The sequence below is a fragment of the Tribolium castaneum genome, chromosome 5, assembly GCF_031307605.1.
Source record: "Tribolium castaneum strain GA2 chromosome 5, icTriCast1.1, whole genome shotgun sequence".
NCBI classification, from domain to species: Eukaryota; Metazoa; Arthropoda; class Insecta; order Coleoptera; family Tenebrionidae; genus Tribolium; species Tribolium castaneum.
The window spans coordinates 14,656,296-14,674,676 of NC_087398.1; the positions used below are offsets into that span (position 1 = coordinate 14,656,296).

Genomic DNA, 18,381 nt, shown 5'->3' on the forward strand with positions numbered 1-18,381 from the left:
AGAATTTTTGGATTTGAAGACTTGTGTGTGTCTTTTGAAGGCTCTAATTCCCTATGTGGCGGAATTTCGTTAAATGCTTATGCTCTGGATGGGTTATAAAGCCAGGGGCTTTTGTTTTACGACCGCACATATCATGTGTTGAAGGCGGATGTATGTACTAAAATTACCTTCTGAGAGCGGCTTACAAGCACGTATAATGTGGGAAAACAGCATGAATTTTGCATGTTACCATAACACCGTTTTGGTAAAACGGGCTTTTGTTTCGGTGAAGAGAAAAAAAGAACAAAATTGAATCGAATAAAATGAAAGAAAAATATTGCGCCCAACAATAACTGACAGAATTTTCATTAAAAAAATAAAACACTTTCTCTAGAGCGCACAGCGAGACTGAAATTAGCCATTGGGGAGAAATAAATGTAACTGATACCGGGAAGTTTTCTCGATAACTGATCGAAAAATACTTTCACACTAACTGCAAAACCAGATTTCGACTTGTAATTAGGGATTTTTAATAAAGTGGATTTAGTGATGGGTGACCGATTTTTCGGACCATTCCAAACATCTGCCGCTTTCGTAATAAAATCAGTCGAATAATTGGAAACTGGTCTTTTTTCGTCAGAATCGGGCAATGTCACGGGAGATGTTCATTAAATACAAAGTGAAATAATTGAGACAACTCCTGTTAATTATTCATTATGTTTCGAGACGCGGGAGAGCGGATAAATGAATTTTAATGTTACTTTCACTCGAGTTCAGAAAGCCGTCTCGAACAAAAAGGTGTATTATTAAAGTACGTAGGTATTTTTTAGAATAACATTGCAACCCCTTGAAATATTCACTGCCTGTTATCATACACCGAACCACTCAAATTAACATTTATATATTCCTGAAAGTCCTCTCCATTCCGACATTCTTTTCGAGCATTTTCGTTCAAGATTGCTATATTTTATTTAACCAAACCGAAGTGCAGCGATGCCACAACATTTTCACTTGCCTAAAATTCCACTCAACTGAATAAAATATTCATCGATTAAATCATTACTTCCGCCATCGCAAAACCTGTTTCTGCATTTTCTATGCCCTGTTGAATATTTACAGTACTAGTTCCATTGTTAAAAAAACATTTAGTTTTGCATTTGAAACTGTAGATGGCTTTTTCCACCGCCATTGTGGTGGGGTTGGTTTATCAGAGGTGGATGAGACTACAAGTCTAAAAAAAAGCTATTGCAGGAGGTAATCCAAATTATGCCACTCGACAAAAAAAATCTTCTAATTGCGTAAAATTTAATAAGAAAACCGTTTATATCGAAAAAAGTTATTCGTCAAAAGAAACAAAAAGAAGTAATGGGAAGATTGGGTTTAAAGTTTAAATCTTCTGTAATTATTATTCGTCAAAAGAAACAAAAAGAAGTAATGGGAAGATTGGGTTTAAAGTTTAAATCTTCTGTAATTCTTCTTCAGCTTTTGTTTCAATATTTTCAATTCTTTCTTATTTGTCTGTTCTGATTATTTTGCATTTTCGTGTCTTTTTTCCTAAAAACTTTAAAATATTGCGTCTAAATTTCGAAGGTGGTATTTTTATTTCTTATGCTTTCTTATTCAACATTTTCAAAAACTATTATCGATACATATTTCTTTACTTTTCTTTAAAAATTTCGAAAACGATTTTCTACTGTTTCTTACATTGTAATTTATTGTAATAAAGCACAAAATGTTTTTATGTCCTATATTAAGTAATAATTGCTAAAAGGCACTACTCACAAAGTTTAAGTTTTTTGACACCTCATTTTTTATAACTATTTTATTCGTGTTAGCATTAATGAATGAAGCTCATTTAAACTTTTGTTACATGCTTGTTAAAATTTGTTCTTACGTAAAAACAAGTATGTACTATGTATTTATTTTTGGCGCGAGATATAGTCACACTTCGTGAAAATGACGCCTCAATAAACCAGCCCCTACTGTGGATGCCGACTGCCGACTCTTCTAACTGCTAATAGGCAAGAGGGTAAATTATAGGAATGCAAACCTACTTTAGTTTCACAGACAAATTTATTTAGGGGTCGGTTTACGCAAAACGAAATGAAAATGTAATTCAGAATTAAACTAATTCGAATTAAGTTGCCATTTATTTTGCATTAAATCACTAAACAAAACATTTATTAAAAAAATTATGTATAACTAATAAGAAGAAATTGACAAAATATAAATTATTATTATTAATCCAATAAACTATTTTCCAAAATTAAATTAAGTAATATAATTTTTGTACGAAATAGGATTTCTTTATTTTAAACTTGATTTTATATAAAACAATAATATTTTAAATGATTTATAATAATTCACTACTTTTTTTATATTATGAAATTTTTTAAATGCAATTACTCAGAAAGATTTATTATTCGGTAGCTATTAAACAGTTCAGACCTATTTAAGCCTTATGTAGTAACAACTCAAACGTTTTTTTTAGGTTTGACATAGAAACAAATTTAATTTAAATCAGTTAGATTTGTCAAAATATAATTTTCAAACATTAATGAATAAAGATAAAGATAAAAAATTGCTGACTTTCTATGGCTGTTAATAAATATTTCATTAAAAAAATCGAATTCTAAATTAAATTTTAATTTCGCTTTCTGTAAACTGGCTTCTGAAGGATTTTATCATGAAACTACTTCTGTCCAATAATTTACGACTACGCCTACTTGCGGTTAGAAGGGTCAGCATTCACAGTAGGGACTGGTTTATTGAGGCGTCATTTCCACTTTGTTCGACTGTACTTTAGTCGAAAAATCTATTTCGCTACAGAATATTGAGAAAATTGTTATTGGAGAAGATCAACAGAATCACCAAGAAATTTCAGGTAAAAAGAGACAGTACAAAATTAATTGATGAGTTTGGTAAACCAGGTTCAGAACACAAATACATACAGGGTGATTTTTAAAAAACGTTAGGCGCTGTAGAATTTTTCTTTATGGTACTTATAAGCTGACGATTTAAAAAACATTATATATGCCCTAGTATATTTTGGGTTATATTCAACTTTCTTATTTTAAATTGGGACCCATATTTGTACAATTTGGAAGATATTTGGGCAATATATTCTACTTTTCCTAAAATTTATATTATATTTTCTTTGATCGCCTAGTTTTGGTAACTGCAAACTTTTCGAAAAATCCGATTCCTTCTTTTTGGGGAGAGCGCGTCTCAGAGCCCCAAAACCAACTCAATCCGCCTCTGGGTCCAATGCAATCACTCTGCCTGAGGGAATGTTGCTGCTTTTTCCATTTTTAACCACCCTTGGCAGACTACTGATAGCAGGCCGGCGTTAGTTACACTTATTAGATTTGAGTGCCCATCCTGCATCTATATAGGCTATTTATTTTAAATCAGATTCGCCACCAATATACGTGCCCGGACTCCTCAATCACACCCTGATTTAAAAATACACTTACTCTTTCGGTCCTAGTTTCCCTCTGAAACTAGTCATTGGAGTTTTACGTTTCTTGGCGTAAATCACACGAAATTTCGGTTTGTTTTTTAACATAACGAAGCACGCACATCGGGCGGTTCGAGCAGAACTAAAATTTTAATCGCCGTTCGTTTTATGATTTAATGGCACTTTCAGAAAATGGAGTCTGGGCCGGTCTGTAAAAATAACAATCCCTCGGCTAGTCCTAATAAAGCGACAAGGTCGTTGCTCGGAGTTTAGAGCTTGTTGCGACTACCTGTTATCCCAGCCCCTTTGGCTTGTAATACACCACGGTAATTGCTTATTTACCTCCCGACGGACTTTACAGTTACAACTTGTCTTTTTCACTTATTAGTCAAATAGGCGTTAGCAGACAGCTGCTTCCTCGATGCTTGTAATTACTTGAGACCAAGCGGAAAGGTGACGGACTCTCCAACATCAGATTGGCTTTTGATATCGTGATCAATTCGATTATTCAAAATACGTATCAGAACAGCATGATCAGAAATTAAACTAGGTACTCGTACCTATACGAAAATATTTCCTAGAATCTCGATAACGACATCCTGAATTTCATACTGAGTTATTTTCTTGTTCTCGGGCGTTTTCAGAAAGGACATAAATAATGGATGCGACGTGAAACATAGATTCCGATCATATACTGATTTAAGAATGGCCGGATGTGGGGGACACTACTTTGATTTCTCACTACATTTTTGCAAACCTTTTTGGTATTTAAATCATAGTCCAAAAAATTAACCACAAAGTGATCAAGTGTGACTAATTCAGTTGGTAAGAGTATTTAAGTCTTTATTACCTCATTGAAGGTACTATTTTTTTATCCATAAATTTCATTAAGTTGACAAAATAGGTAGTTTATAAATTATGCATGTTGCTTGATTTAAAATTTCAGGAAAATATACCTTTTTCAGTCGACTTGATTTTTAAGAAAGCAGACAATGAGATATAACACTTTTTGTTCGTAGTGCACACATTTTTTTTAAGGTTCTTTGCTTTCTTTATTCAATGATGTTTTTTTCAACCCCTTAAAAAAAATTAAAATTGCCTAAAAACGCTTCCTTTGTGACACCTAATATTTCTTCTCATCTAATGTCAACTAATGTCTGTTTTTTTAGAAACTTTTTTCGGTTTTCTTGAGAGATTTTTCAGGAAAGCATATTATTATAATTTAGAGGCTATTATTCACTTGGATGATTTGTTCCACTCTCATTATTATTATACGGGGTGGGCGTGTTAAGAAGACCATTTTACTGTACCTATTTCAAAAACTAATAATCACAGAAATCCCCGTTTGCTATTAAATAGGATTACACATATTTATACTCTAGGACACATTTCAGCAAAATATTTATGATTATATAAAATGTCCAAAGAACTATGACGTCATAATATTTTTTTAATGGTATGCTATTATTTTTTTTGCTCATTAGGATACCGTTTTACTTACGTATCCCTATTTTTTTTAATGTTAAAAAAATAAAAACCAAAAACTTTTACACCTTTCATTTTAAAAATTAATTATTATATGGGTTTTATAGAGGCATCATTAAATTAAATGCGTGATTGGTTGATCACGTGACCAAATTCAAACACTTTGATTGGTCCCAATCTTTAACATCGCAATTAACTTTAATTCCAGCTTTCTACGGACCGGTTCTATAATTATTACTTATTCAATTATTAAATTAAACATTATTACTAGATAGGCGATGAACAAAATCCAACAGACTGATTAATTAAATATGATTGATCTGAATTACTACAGGGTGTTCACAATTTACTTCCAAACTTAACACATAATAGTCGAATACCTATGGTTAATGTTTTTGACAAATAACTCCGAATGTGTTAGGATTTATGTTGGGGTTGTAATAAGAAAAAATGTTCAGTTTCTAATTCTGCATCGAATAATGTAAAAATAAACAGGGGCAAAAGAAAAACATCAAAAGTTTAAAAAGTTTGGAAGTAAGTTGTGAACAGCCTGTAGTAATTCAGATCAATCATACTTAATTAATAAATGTGTTAGACCTTACTCAACATGTAGGTACCTAGTAATAATGTTATAATTTATCAAGAAAGCTCTGTTTCTATTTTTTCATAATTATTAAAGGTGTAAAAGTTATAAAACGATTTTTTTGGCTTTATTTTTTTTTAACAGGACCTACTCCTTAAACCAACCTAGATAATTAGATAATTGTAAGAAATTAGATATGATTGTAAGAAGCTAAAGCTTGTAAGAAGTATGTCATACTTTTTTTGGAACACTCTGTATAATCATGGGAATTTTCCTGAAATACGTGTAGAGCATTCATAACATCTATATAATATCAAAAATTCAAATTTAATAATAACTGAGCTACAGAAGACGGGAGCTTCTGGACCACCCTGTATTTTAATAGATACCAAGACTAAAAACGTAAAAACCTTTTCCCTTGCTATTAATGGCTAGTGTGGGGAAAATATGAGTTTACGTTAATCGATCTCTGTACCCGTCAAAGATATGGCTATTACGGCCGTTTTATGGTCCCCTACATAAAGTCCACTTCAGCTTGCTTATAAGGGAATGCAATGTCGGGTTAATCTATGGTTCAATAAATAAGTGTAAATATTTATTCACCTATAAATCTGATTTTTTAAATGTTGTTTTGTAAATACGAAATCACACATAATAATAGTTTATCAATGGTAAACTGTAAAAGCGCACTTGGATTAGTGCAGTCGTTATTGCATTTATGATTACCATTACGCCTAATTACAAACACAAGCAGCCACTTATTACTAACATCCATCGCATATAAGATATTTGCACTTTAATGACTATTGTAAAAATACAATGGCTTTATTATTATAATTAGAAAGTGCTCGTATACATATTCATTTCGTGGATACGTGCACTCGATCCTACTTCTATTTTTTATTATCTTTGGCCGTATAAAAAATTGGGAGCTTTTCGAAATTATAGTTTGTTTTGTCGACAATGCCACGTAACGAACTTTTGCGGTCAAAATTCAAACGAACTTCGGGCTAAATTATACGTTTCAGACAAATTCCGTGTGACAGCATAATCGAGACCTCGTTTGGTTCAATTTTCCTATTTCCTTTTACAGATCCATGTAAATACAGGGAAATAATAAAGAGCGTCAGATAAAATGATTAAATTTTTTAATAGAACTGCCACAGATTAGATTTATTTGCCAATCCAATTATACAACACCTTGAATAAAAATCCAATTTTTCAAGATTAATATGCAAATCTGAATTAAATAAATAACAATATAAATTTTTCCCGCAGTCCCGCCGTCATTAGAATAAGAACGCACCAAGTGTTGACAATAATCAAGCGGCATTGTGTATGCATCCGGTAAATTTCCATTTTCTAAATTGCCTTCTTTTCCACTCCCCGTCATCGTCCACAAAGCCTTACAGAATTTAGAGAGAAAGAAACCGGAGATGAATGTGCAGATTTGCAAATCTGTGGAAGACCGATCGGCAGGTCAGCGGATTTGTCCTCAGGAGGCTTTTTTGAAAGTGGTGTATCCCCAGGGGGCGGAGCACCATCATGACGTTGAAATATGTAAACCTCACTTTTGGGATTGTATGGAAATGGGATGAGTTTGTTTACGAGCCGATTCTTCGAACCCAGTTTTTTATTCCGAAATTGTGAAGTTTCTTTCACTCGAATCGATTCGAGTAAAACGCCAACAATTCTTATACACCGACTGGTCGGGACGCTAATTTGTTTATACAGTGCTTGCAATAAAACTACAAGTTTCCTCTTCCCATCCACCCCTCACTATGGATGCTGCTGCCTCGCCCCCTCCCTTGTCGCCCTTCCAACCCTCGTAATTTTCCTGTCGGTCGCACCCGGTGCACGAAACCTCCCCGGGGGTACTGTCGGTGGTTATATCTGGGGGTGCAACACCCCCCTCCGAAATCATCTGTCGCAGCGCCAATTATAATACTTCTTTCGCCTCCTGGTGGATTTTCAGCCAGGTGACGTTTTTTGCCGAATATTAAAATTCAGGATCAAAGGAACCAGCCGAAATGCAAATGTACTTTTTATTTACTTTGCAAACGAAGGGACACGTGGATAAATTAAAGTAATCAACAAAGCAAATAACATTTTTCAGACACGTGTCTACATACGTGCTTTTCACCCAGAAGGGGAAAATTCACGAGTGCAGTGTTATTTAGCAATGTATGTATTGTAATGTTTGATAAATTGTTTAACCGCAACATCATTGATGTGTGTACGAATTAATTGAACTGTGCGACAACAACAGTTGGTTTGCTTTAAATGTTTTGATTGGCTATACGCTGCAAATTCATACTTATTAACAGTTGTTTTTCCAAGTACTTGTACAATAAAAAGAATTTCTGTTTGGTTAAATTAGGGAAAAATTATCCCAGGGTCAGATACCTGAGATAATCCTCCTTCCAAGAATTTTGTTTAATATTTATTACGGGGGTTTCTTAATTTTACAGCCCCAGCTATGATTTTTAAAATCATTTCAAGTAATAGGTGAAAACTATAACAACTTTGGCAAAAATTAAACCAGTTAGTCCTCGATTAATAAAAAACTTGGTTTTTACCAAAAAACGCAAATTTTGGACTAATTTGGTATATTTTGTGTCTGGTTATAAATAAATCTTTTTATAAGGTTATAACTGGGATTATAACAAAATTTTCCAGTTGGCATTTTTTTGAACAATGTAATAACATTTTACTTGCTGTTTCAAAGCTATAGAAAAAATATAGCAACAGCACACTTTCTTGAGGTTAGAAAAGTCACAAATTAAAATTTTCTGTATTTCCTTGTAATTCTGTATTAAATTGGTTAAATTGGCAAATTTAGTGCGAAGAAAAATTAAAAGAGAAAACCAACTGTGACAAATGAGTTATTTGTATAATTTTGAAACAGATATCTTTATGCTAACCTTTAGCAACAACTGTCAATTTTCATAATGTTATATTTGTCTTTGAAATGTTGGGTTTTCTTGGCTCAAAGTTTGTTGGTATGGGATTCAGTTTAACACAGAATTTTTTTCTTATACAGAAACTCCGAATTTGTGCTGTCACCCCAAAAAATGCAAATGCGCTGTTGCAATTTTCTACTACAACCGAAATTAGACAATGCATACTAATTGCTTTTAACAAAAGTTTTGAGAAACCACCAGACTAACCTGCGCCACTTTCACGTTGATTGTTAGGATAAGTTTTAACGGATATTTTGTTATTTATACTCCCATTTACAGTTTACATCACTAGGTATAGATTGGTTAGCCAATCCAACAATAATGTAAGTCTGCTGCGTGTATGAAACAATGTGAACGGATTATGTATAGCATTATTTCATTTTAGGTTGAAGTATGTACCTGTACTACCAAAACCTTTTTTCACTTTTTTTTTCAAAAGTTTCAGAATAACAAAAAATCGTTTATAATGTAATTTCCTAATTTCATCTTTTTACGAAAATGAAGCAATCTTTCCTCACAATTCTTCCTGAAAGTTTTGAAAAAAAAGTAAAAAAAAAGGTTTTTACCTAAAATGAAATAATGGTATACATAATCCGTTCACATTGTTTCATACACGCAGCAGACTTATATATTTTATTGTTAGATTGGCTTCAGGGGTCCTTCTTTATGACGTTTTTTTTTTCATTTTTAATTTTTAATTTAAATGCTGGATGTAATTTCTGTTGATAAGAAATTGTATATCAAAAGGTGTTTTAAAGAATACCATAAAGACAAACCGGACGGACTTTTTTACCTAATAATAATAATATTTAAAACATGATTGACAACACTGCTTGGTTGTCAAAGTTATAACCTAAAATACATTTCTTATGACAACTCACAGTACCTATTAATGGTTTGAAAACTATAAAAACGCCAAAATTGGTTGTTATAAATTATTCATGCACTTCAAAAAATTAACAGCTAATGGTTTCAATAACAGATCTAACCATTAATAACTATTTTATATTTTCATCAACCTTATTTAAAAAATAATTCGGTAAAATGCGACGTTGGAATTTGAAATAGCTAATATTTTTGCATTACTTTTAAAAAATAAAACGTCTTTTGACAAAATACGTTTAAAAAACAATAAACCAGATTTTCATAGATTGTCCAAATTTGAAACAATTGTGAGCGGTGTCAATGTTAACGTAAAGGAGCAGTTCATAGAATCGTACGCCAGAGGGCGTAAAGGTCTTAGCTTGACGGACGAATAATTACAATTAACTGATTGAATAATCCGTAGTCGTTTTATGTTTCAAAATACAAATTGTTAGAAAAGTGAGAGAAGACAAATCGACAGATTCACATTATTTACCATTGACAATAAGAAGTATCATTCTGTTTCAAAGTTTATTTTTATAGGAGCATCAACAACCGGTGGATGACACTGAGAATGTCAAAAAAATACGGAAAACAACCAAAAATTTAAACTCGAAAATCTAAACTGCCAAATTTTGACGTCTTTGACAAATTTCGTGATATGAGATGATATGGATATAACACATAGTGTCAATTTTTTTATTGACAACTGTTTCCCGGTTTCAGTAGTTATGAAAAATCCACCGGATGTCAGCTCTTGTGCTCATTTTCTCAACATTTCATAATGATAAACATGCAATTTTTTAACCTATAATGTTTTTACTTGGATTACGCCCAGCTGTAAAATTGTTAGGTTGGCACGCCGTGTCTAGTTTTTTACGTGTACCAGTTGGCAGTACCTACTAATTTAATGACACAAGATAAAAGCGCATTAAAGAACTGAACTGAAATGGTAATTTTATTTTCTAACAAAGTGTTAGTTTGATAGGCCTTCTTTCGGACCAGTTTCACAGGTGAATAATTAACAGATCTTAAAAACTTTCAGAGTTCCGAACCTATTTTTGTACAGACAACTATATCACTAGAAATTATTAGAAATAATGGTGCTCGTTTAAAGACCGACTTACATAGGGCAAATATGAAGAATTTACACTAGGATGTGGTTTTTAAGAAAGTGAACGATTTTAAATTAACTAAATCATGAAAAAATGCTTCGAAGAATATCTTTGTGAATCCGGTCGTGATAGTTATTCAGTGTTGAGTAAAAAATATCTGCGGAACCTGTAAGTTGGCATCACTTAAAAAATGCGATAAATTTAAATTCTTTAAATTCAAAATTGAAAAAACCAGAAATTTCCACTAAACTTCCTTCAATTTTTAATTTATTATTCAAGCAAGGACAAAGAATCAATATTAAATTGCCATTGCTTCGAATAAAATATATCACTTCCGACCATGTCCACAATGTCTTGTAGGTAACCAATAAAAAGCTGTGATGGAAGTGGCAAGTTTTGGCCTATTGCAATCAGTTTAACAATTTGATGTGGATCGAATCTGTCTATAGTTTTTATTGGTGACACTGTGTGGGTGGAGCAAATGAGAGGTTAGTTACAATGGCTGTCCCCACTAGGGGATTGCATGTCCCAGATCCATTTTTAATTAGCCTTGTGTACTTGTTCTTTGTGTTAAAAACTAATAAATACGAAGAGGAAGTAAGGAAACGGAAACATGTCCATCATCGATTCCGTAATAACAATCGTGTGTAATCTCCGAAATTACCTAACAGTTAATCAAGCAAGCCGATATCTCGAACGGTTCTCCGAACGCGACAGACACGCTCCGAGTAGCGCCGTTTAAAGGGGAACTGCCACTACTACCAACTGCAATTTCAAGCCGATGTATTCGAGCAACTTCTCAGCCCCACTCCTGGCAATTAACGTGCAGTTAAATCCAGCAAGACGCCAACGGGCTATTAGCGACCTCATGCCGGACTAGGTCAAGTTTTTCCATCCGATTCCATTAATTTAAACGAAAAGCAAAAAATTCGCACAGACCGAGACAGCACTATGGCGCATGCAAGCCGCCAGACAAGGACCGAGGCCAGCCATCGGCGCCATTTTGAACGCAAAAACCAACATGAAGGATGCTAAAAACGTACCGTTTGCTCGTACCGAAGTGGTCCTCTTGCAAATCAACCCAAACTAATAGTAAATAAAAATAAAACTGACCTTTTCGTAAAAAAACCAAAACCTCTCCGTTCCATATCACGCAAAATCGGAACGAAACCAAAGGAAAAGCACACTAGCACGCCGACATGGAAAACAACGGAAAATCGGACGGGGGAAAGCCTCAACGGTAACTAGAGACTTCTTCGAGTTCCACACTTGGCCACACCGCACTCGCGACTGCGCCGCTCGCAACGATAGGAACTGGTTGTCCTTCACTCCTCCAATGAGGGTAAACATATCCCTACCTGCGCCCGGATTGGTCGACATTTGAAAATGACGCGAGAGCAGGCGAGGGACGATGCCTTGGAGAAATGGAAAAAGACGGCGAGCTGGTGGAGAGATTGACGGGCGACCATGCTATTCAAGGATCAACTTCTGGCATGGCGTTTCTATCACTCACTTTACACCGCGATTTTGGTCGGGGAATGGAGGACGCGTTCCAAACCCTACTAACCATTTGCCATTCCGAACGCGTTTTTCCTGGGATTATGCCCAGATTCCAGATCAACCTTCGAAGCCTCCACCTATCAATTTATGCAGCGATTATGACTCACGACAGTTAATTAACACAACGAGGCGGTTTTTGGGATCGTGCCTCCCTCAGGAACAATTCCACATTATTGCAGCAAATTATTGCAGCTTTTTGTCAGCTTACGTCCTAGCTGAGCAATTTTGATATTGGCTTAACACGTTGATCGGATAATGTTATGTTTAGGTCGTTTCCTGTAATGAAGAATAACTTTATTGGTGTCAGATGCCGGCGTGTTTCTTTTATGAGATGCGAAGCTTTCGAACGCTATTTTAGTCACGTCCTTGGAAGATGTTAAGTGGGTGCTCTTTTAACAATTAAATTTCGAGTTTTTTGGGGTAAAAGCCCAAGGAGCTGTAAATCCCAAAGGGAATGAAGGTGCAAGGTCGAAGTTTTTAAACTATTCAACACTTACGAGTCAATGATTCACATCTCGAAAAGAAAAAGCGTAAATCTTCATTTTACTAATCGTTTTTTTCGGTCTAGAATTGCGAGACTACAGGTTTTTCGTCAACTTTAAGACTCTAAAAATGAATCCTTCGTCCATTTAAATTTCGCGATATTTAAATCGAAGACACCTTACAGTGCTTCAAGCGTTTTGATATCATGGTATAGAATGATCAAACACTTTAGACTAGGAAGTATTCATGTTATAATGACTGGTAGAACAGATAAACATAAAAATATATTCAATGTTTAAATTTTAAATAAATCAGTTAGATATTGGAGTTAGCTGTTTTTTTTTTAATTTGGCTCGTATATATTGCCTTATGATTTGCTAAACCATCATGGTTTTGGCTTTAAACATCGTCAAATACTAAATTTCTCTAGTTTTTTAATATGTAATATAAGGCTATAAATTCAAAGAATCGGTTGAAATCATAGAATGCAATATCGAATGCAAATGCACCGAGAAAAACAAACTAATTTTTTCTATTAATAACATAAACAGTGTGTCAGGAGGTATTCAATAGATAAAATGAGAATTGGTAAACAAATACATTCATGTTTACTGTAAGTAAAGACTATAGTACAACTTCTTTAATCCGAACCTATAGTCAGTATAGTCGTAACTACACATATTTTTTAATAAGGTTGAAATATAATTTTAATAATCTAAATTTTAATAAAAACACATTTTACATAAAAGAAGTAGATTATTAACAGAATGAATATCTAACATATTTACTTTTTCTGAAATTGTGCACAAAATTTTACTTTGTAGATTATTTTGAACCCGAATTTGTCCGTAAAGTCCTACTTTTCCGTACTCACATCTCATTGTTGTCGTCATAGAAATTGTTTATAAAATGCCCAATATAGCCCACAAAGTGTGCACATATGCAATGTTGGTTGCACAATTGTCAAAATTTTAAAAGACTACCTACTCTGTTTCTTAAAAAAAACAGCACTAAATACTAAAATTACTTAATTAAGTATATTGTTTGAAACTAAAATTACTAAGTTAAAAAAATAGGTACTACTTTTTAATCCTCTTTTTTTGGTTTCTTCATGACAATTCGATTACATTTCGATACATAAAACATTTAGGACCGGTTTATAGAAGCGTCATTAATTTAATTGGCAATTAAATGCGTGATTACCTGATCACGTGACCAAATTGGACAATTGTGATTGGTCCTTCACATTGATAACTTTTAACAACGAATTAAATTTTAACACAGCTTTCTATAAACCTGCCCTTAGAGTCAGTTTATAGAACCGTCATTAAATTAATACGCAATTAAATGCGTGATTAACCAACCGATCACGTGACCAAATTGAACCGGTTCTTGGGATTCTAAAAATGAGGTTTCATGTCATTTCTTGTATTATTTATTAGATACTCCCAAATTTATAAACATAGAATTTGACGAAAATAAAAAAAGATGAAGTGTTAAAATACCAAAATTTTTAATTTTCTAACCAAAACAATGCAATGTACCATTTACAAACAAATGGTATATTGGTAGTCGAGTAACGACAAGACACACTAAATCTAAATAATTAACAGTTAAGTATACCTTTTTCCAGAGAAACTATCATTCCCTGATGGCAAACTTTTTGGGGAATACTCATCATTGAGTCAATTAGTATACCTCAGTCGAAATTTACAGCGTGATTTAAAAGTGTCGAACCAATTTATTCTCGAATGGTGACACAATGTTGGCGGATTTAATTTATTAAGTATGAGGTAAGGAGATTGGTTTATCTCAAAGAAAGGGTTCGTTTTTAAAAGAATAAATGTAGAAACTCGAAGTCTTCCCTTTCAAATATGTTTATTTGCACTAGTGCTTTCGGAATTACGTTAAAATGGTTTTGGCTTTGTACTTGAAGATGCATAAATTCCGAAAGCGCTTCATTTATTCTTTTAATTTATTATTGATTATGTAAATTTGTTAAATGTTTTGCACACACTACGACACAAATTGATGATTTTTTTCAACCGGTATCTCTTTCACTCTCCCAGATCTGCGTTTCTACTAACTTATACTATACCTAACCTTTAAAGTGCTCTATCTCAAGAAAAAAGGCTCAAATAATTTTTTTGTTTAGAAATTTTTAACTCAATTGGATGTCTTTTGTCACTGTTCAAGAGATGATCCGTTATTTTTTAATTAACCTTCATAAATTTATAAATTGAACGTACTACTTCCAAAGGAGGTTCATAAAATCCGAAATGTTTGAAAAATGTCAATGATTATTGATTAACCACTAAATTCTGACCCACGTCCTATGGACGTGATATGGTAACTAGCAACTTTTTTTCACTAGATTAAAATACTGTATGAAAAAACCTAATAATATTTTAAACGCAAAAAATTAAAAAAAATATGTTTCTATACAGGTGTTTCGTTTTTATTGTTACAAATTTAGACAGGTGATAAAAGATTCAATTTTAAGACAAAAGTTTCTATGAACAGTATCGACCGATACTTTGTAAGTGACCTACACCCCTTCAGTGGGGTGCTTCTTTTAGTGGGTTTTCCTTAATATTTCAGATAAAACCATTGCAGATAAAATTACAAATTTTGGTTCAGTTAACTATTATACAAATTTTAAATCGATTTCACTCAGAAACGGTGAGTTGTATTGAAACAACACAAGACCATTTTTATGTGAAAAAAACTATGGAGTTTAAGATTTCGTTGCTGAAAATGTCAAAAAACTAAAGCCGAAATAGTTTTGGTATTTTTTACCCTACATAGACTTTTTACAAAAGTCAACAAACATTGGTGAAGATTTAATAAAAAATCGAAACGTCGCGAAAAATGTAAATTTTAATTACTCCCTGTCCTAAATAACCAAAAAAATCTTTTCCTGTTAAAATTGTATGTTCTCTCTTAAATTTGTAATAATAAATTCGGAACAGCCTGTATTTCTGACCTTGTGAGTTACACAACAAGTTGAAAGTTCGTCAAGTCTGGACGCATTTTCTGTCATACAATAAGTTTAAAGTAACCAATTTCATACAGTCTACTAAAGAGATAACCATCAACAGTGCTAAGCATTGTGAATGTGCTGATGGCATGGAAGCCTCCAGCGATATAAATGAAAGCAGTTAATTTATAGTCTTTTTAAGTGTAATTAACTGTCGTATCACACCATCAAATTCATCTTCGTTTGACAACAGACAAACTTGGAGCCAGTGTAGAGAATAAATCTTATTGTTTAGAATGACTTGAACCTTAAGGTTCACCTTTTTTTCATTAACTTTTTAGTCACCTTTTGCATATCACCATAATAGAGGTCACTACCAGTTGACTGGAACAATAAAATAATTTTGCATTTAAAAATCCCTGTTTTTTATGCTTTTAGTGAACTAAACAAATATCTTCTCCTTGAAACATCTCCACAGTGTGTAAGCTATTTAATATGAATTAATCCTTGCACCTCGGACGATTTATTATTAATAAAACATTAGATACTGTATCTCGTTCCCGCTCTACTGGAGTGAGTGAACAAGACTTACTTCCCCCAGTGGCTACGTTCGTGTTGCAGAACATAACATTAACAATTTTTATTTGGTCATCAGAAGCTTTATAAAATCCTTTTCTCCAACCTTCACCCTATTGCAGGTAGAACTAAGTCTTAAGTAAACACTGTTCTACAGGTGGAACAACAAACGGCAACCCTATTAATGTACACACTGATGTGTACAAACAAACAAACAAAAAATCAGTGCCTGAAGGGCAAAATTTCATGAATCACCCTGTATAACTTTTTCCTTCTAATCTCATAAACACACCATCGTGACACAATACAATACGTTGTGCCTTCTTTGATGTATTGGAGGCATTTTGCCCAAATCTGTCGAATAAACCGTTTTCGTAAAGAATCTCGCCCCAACAACCCTCGAAGAGGGTTCGAATCGCTTCTGAATAATGACGATAATTTATTAATGCATCGTCACCGAGTGCATGCTGCGCACTTCGTGCACGTGAACCGGTGATCAGTGTTTCGTTCTGCAGACACAGTCCTGTTCTCCTAATGGAGAACGCAGCATCATTAACTCAGGCATCAATCACCGCCTCTTCTGATGAGATGCCGCTGGTCGTAGTCTGCCATCACCAGGAAGAATACGGCGAATCCCATCATGTTTTGATGTCAGAGATAGTTTATTATTTTAGGCGGTCCGTCACTTATTGGAACAAATTATTTTGGAAAGAATTGCCGAATCTGTGGTAATGCTTGAATCAGGTCTACGGATTACTATATGTTAGGATACGAAACGTGGACAAATAAAACGTCCCCGTCCTCAAGAGTTTCTTTAATGTCGCCAGGGGGCGCAGTTGTTCCATAGAAATCCAACTTGCACTCTGTCCCATATTTTTCAAAGCCGTTCAAGCGACTGATTTGTTTCATTTTAACAGTGGTCAAGAAACGGAAAATTAATTTAAAGCTAAACCGTTAAAGATAGAAATATGGTGTTGTAGACTTTCTTATAGTAAATTTAATTCTCTACAACTTTGTTTGTTACACTTTTTTATATCTTGAACAGTATTGGCTGCGTTCTCAAAAATAGAACGCGGAACCCAAATTGCTTAGAATTTGTGACACTGGTACTCGGAGATACTTTTTTCAACAATTCAGTTATATTTTATCTATAGTCTTTTATACTTATTGAAATTGAAGCATTCGTCCTACTTGGGTTCTCCTCAATATAAAAGCTGTTCCGTTTAAACCCCACATTAGAAGTATTGAAGGTACTGTATCAACTTTCTTACTTTGGATAGAACGATATATTTTTGATGCGTTTTTGCATTTTTCTAATTACTTCAAGGGGATTTTATTCAATTTCTCTTTACCTACCCAAACTTTGCCGTTTTTGAAGTACTCGGGATTTTTTGGAAATTTTTGGATTTGCACCTTTCTCCTCAAAAATCGATAACTCGATAACTAAAGCCATTTTTAGAGTTTTAAAAATCATATTTGATGGCCAATAAAAAAGAAAGTCAATCTTTCCCTCAGTGTGTTCAAAATTGGAAAAAAGTTTAGAAATTCCAAAATTTAACCTAATTTTTGGACAACTCCAACAAGCTATAAGTCAATTTTTTTCTAAATTTGGAATGCCCCAGTTTTTATTTTACTCATAAGTGGAAGAAAATTTAATTTTGCAACGATCTGTATTAGTAATTCCCTTTACCCACCTCTGATAATTTTTATGTTATGTTGGTTTTCTTTGACATTGTCAGAAATTTCTTACTAGCAACATTTATTTGGCACAGTTTGTCAAAGAAACATTTAATAATTTAATAAACGATAAGTTCTGTTTAAAATGTTTTTCCTTTCCGGTTAAAACAAATTAAATTTATTAAATTTATATTTGAAAAACTTTGATTACTTATAACTCACGTTTCCATAGCAACCTATGAGATGAGAGCTATGGCTAATGAATTTCTCAATGCTAACAAAAAGTTCGTATAACTTTAAGTTTAGGAAACATTAAAACAGATCGATGCAGAATTAAATTCTCTACCACTTGGTAGAAATAAAAATTGCGGTATTTCATTTAAAAATTTTGAGCTATATGTGTTTGAAGTTCTGCAAACTTAATCTTAAAAATTTGGGGTTTGCTAACTTTTTTTAGAAATTCGAAAACACCAAAGAAAAGATCCAAACCTTTTCTTAAAAATAAGCCAAAAAGGATTGCAAAATATTTAAAAACGGCAAAGTTATCGATTTTTGAAGTCAAGGATGGAAATCCAAAAATTTTCAAAAAACCTAAAAATATTTCGAAAACAACAAATTTGGGCATAAGGAAAGCTTATAGACTCCCTTAAGACAAG

At 33.3% G+C, this 18,381-nt stretch overlaps 2 protein-coding genes across 4 annotated transcripts in view; one reads left to right on the forward strand and one right to left on the reverse strand.

Moving 5' to 3' along the window:
• The window catches only part of LOC655591 (polyhomeotic), a 35,570-nt gene extending 23,816 nt beyond the window's left edge, over window positions 1-11,754 (reverse strand). For all 3 annotated transcript variants that reach the window (XM_064356792.1, XM_064356791.1, XM_015978235.2), the window contains exon 1: window positions 11,563-11,754. In XM_064356792.1, coding sequence (XP_064212862.1) covers window positions 11,563-11,597 — 35 coding nt within the window. In that variant the 5' untranslated portion in view covers window positions 11,598-11,754. The remainder of the gene's footprint in view (window positions 1-11,562) is intronic.
• LOC655187 (D-2-hydroxyglutarate dehydrogenase, mitochondrial) overlaps window positions 1-18,381 on the forward strand; it is a 153,445-nt gene that overhangs the window by 12,636 nt on the left and 122,428 nt on the right. The gene's annotated exons all lie outside the window — the stretch shown is intronic.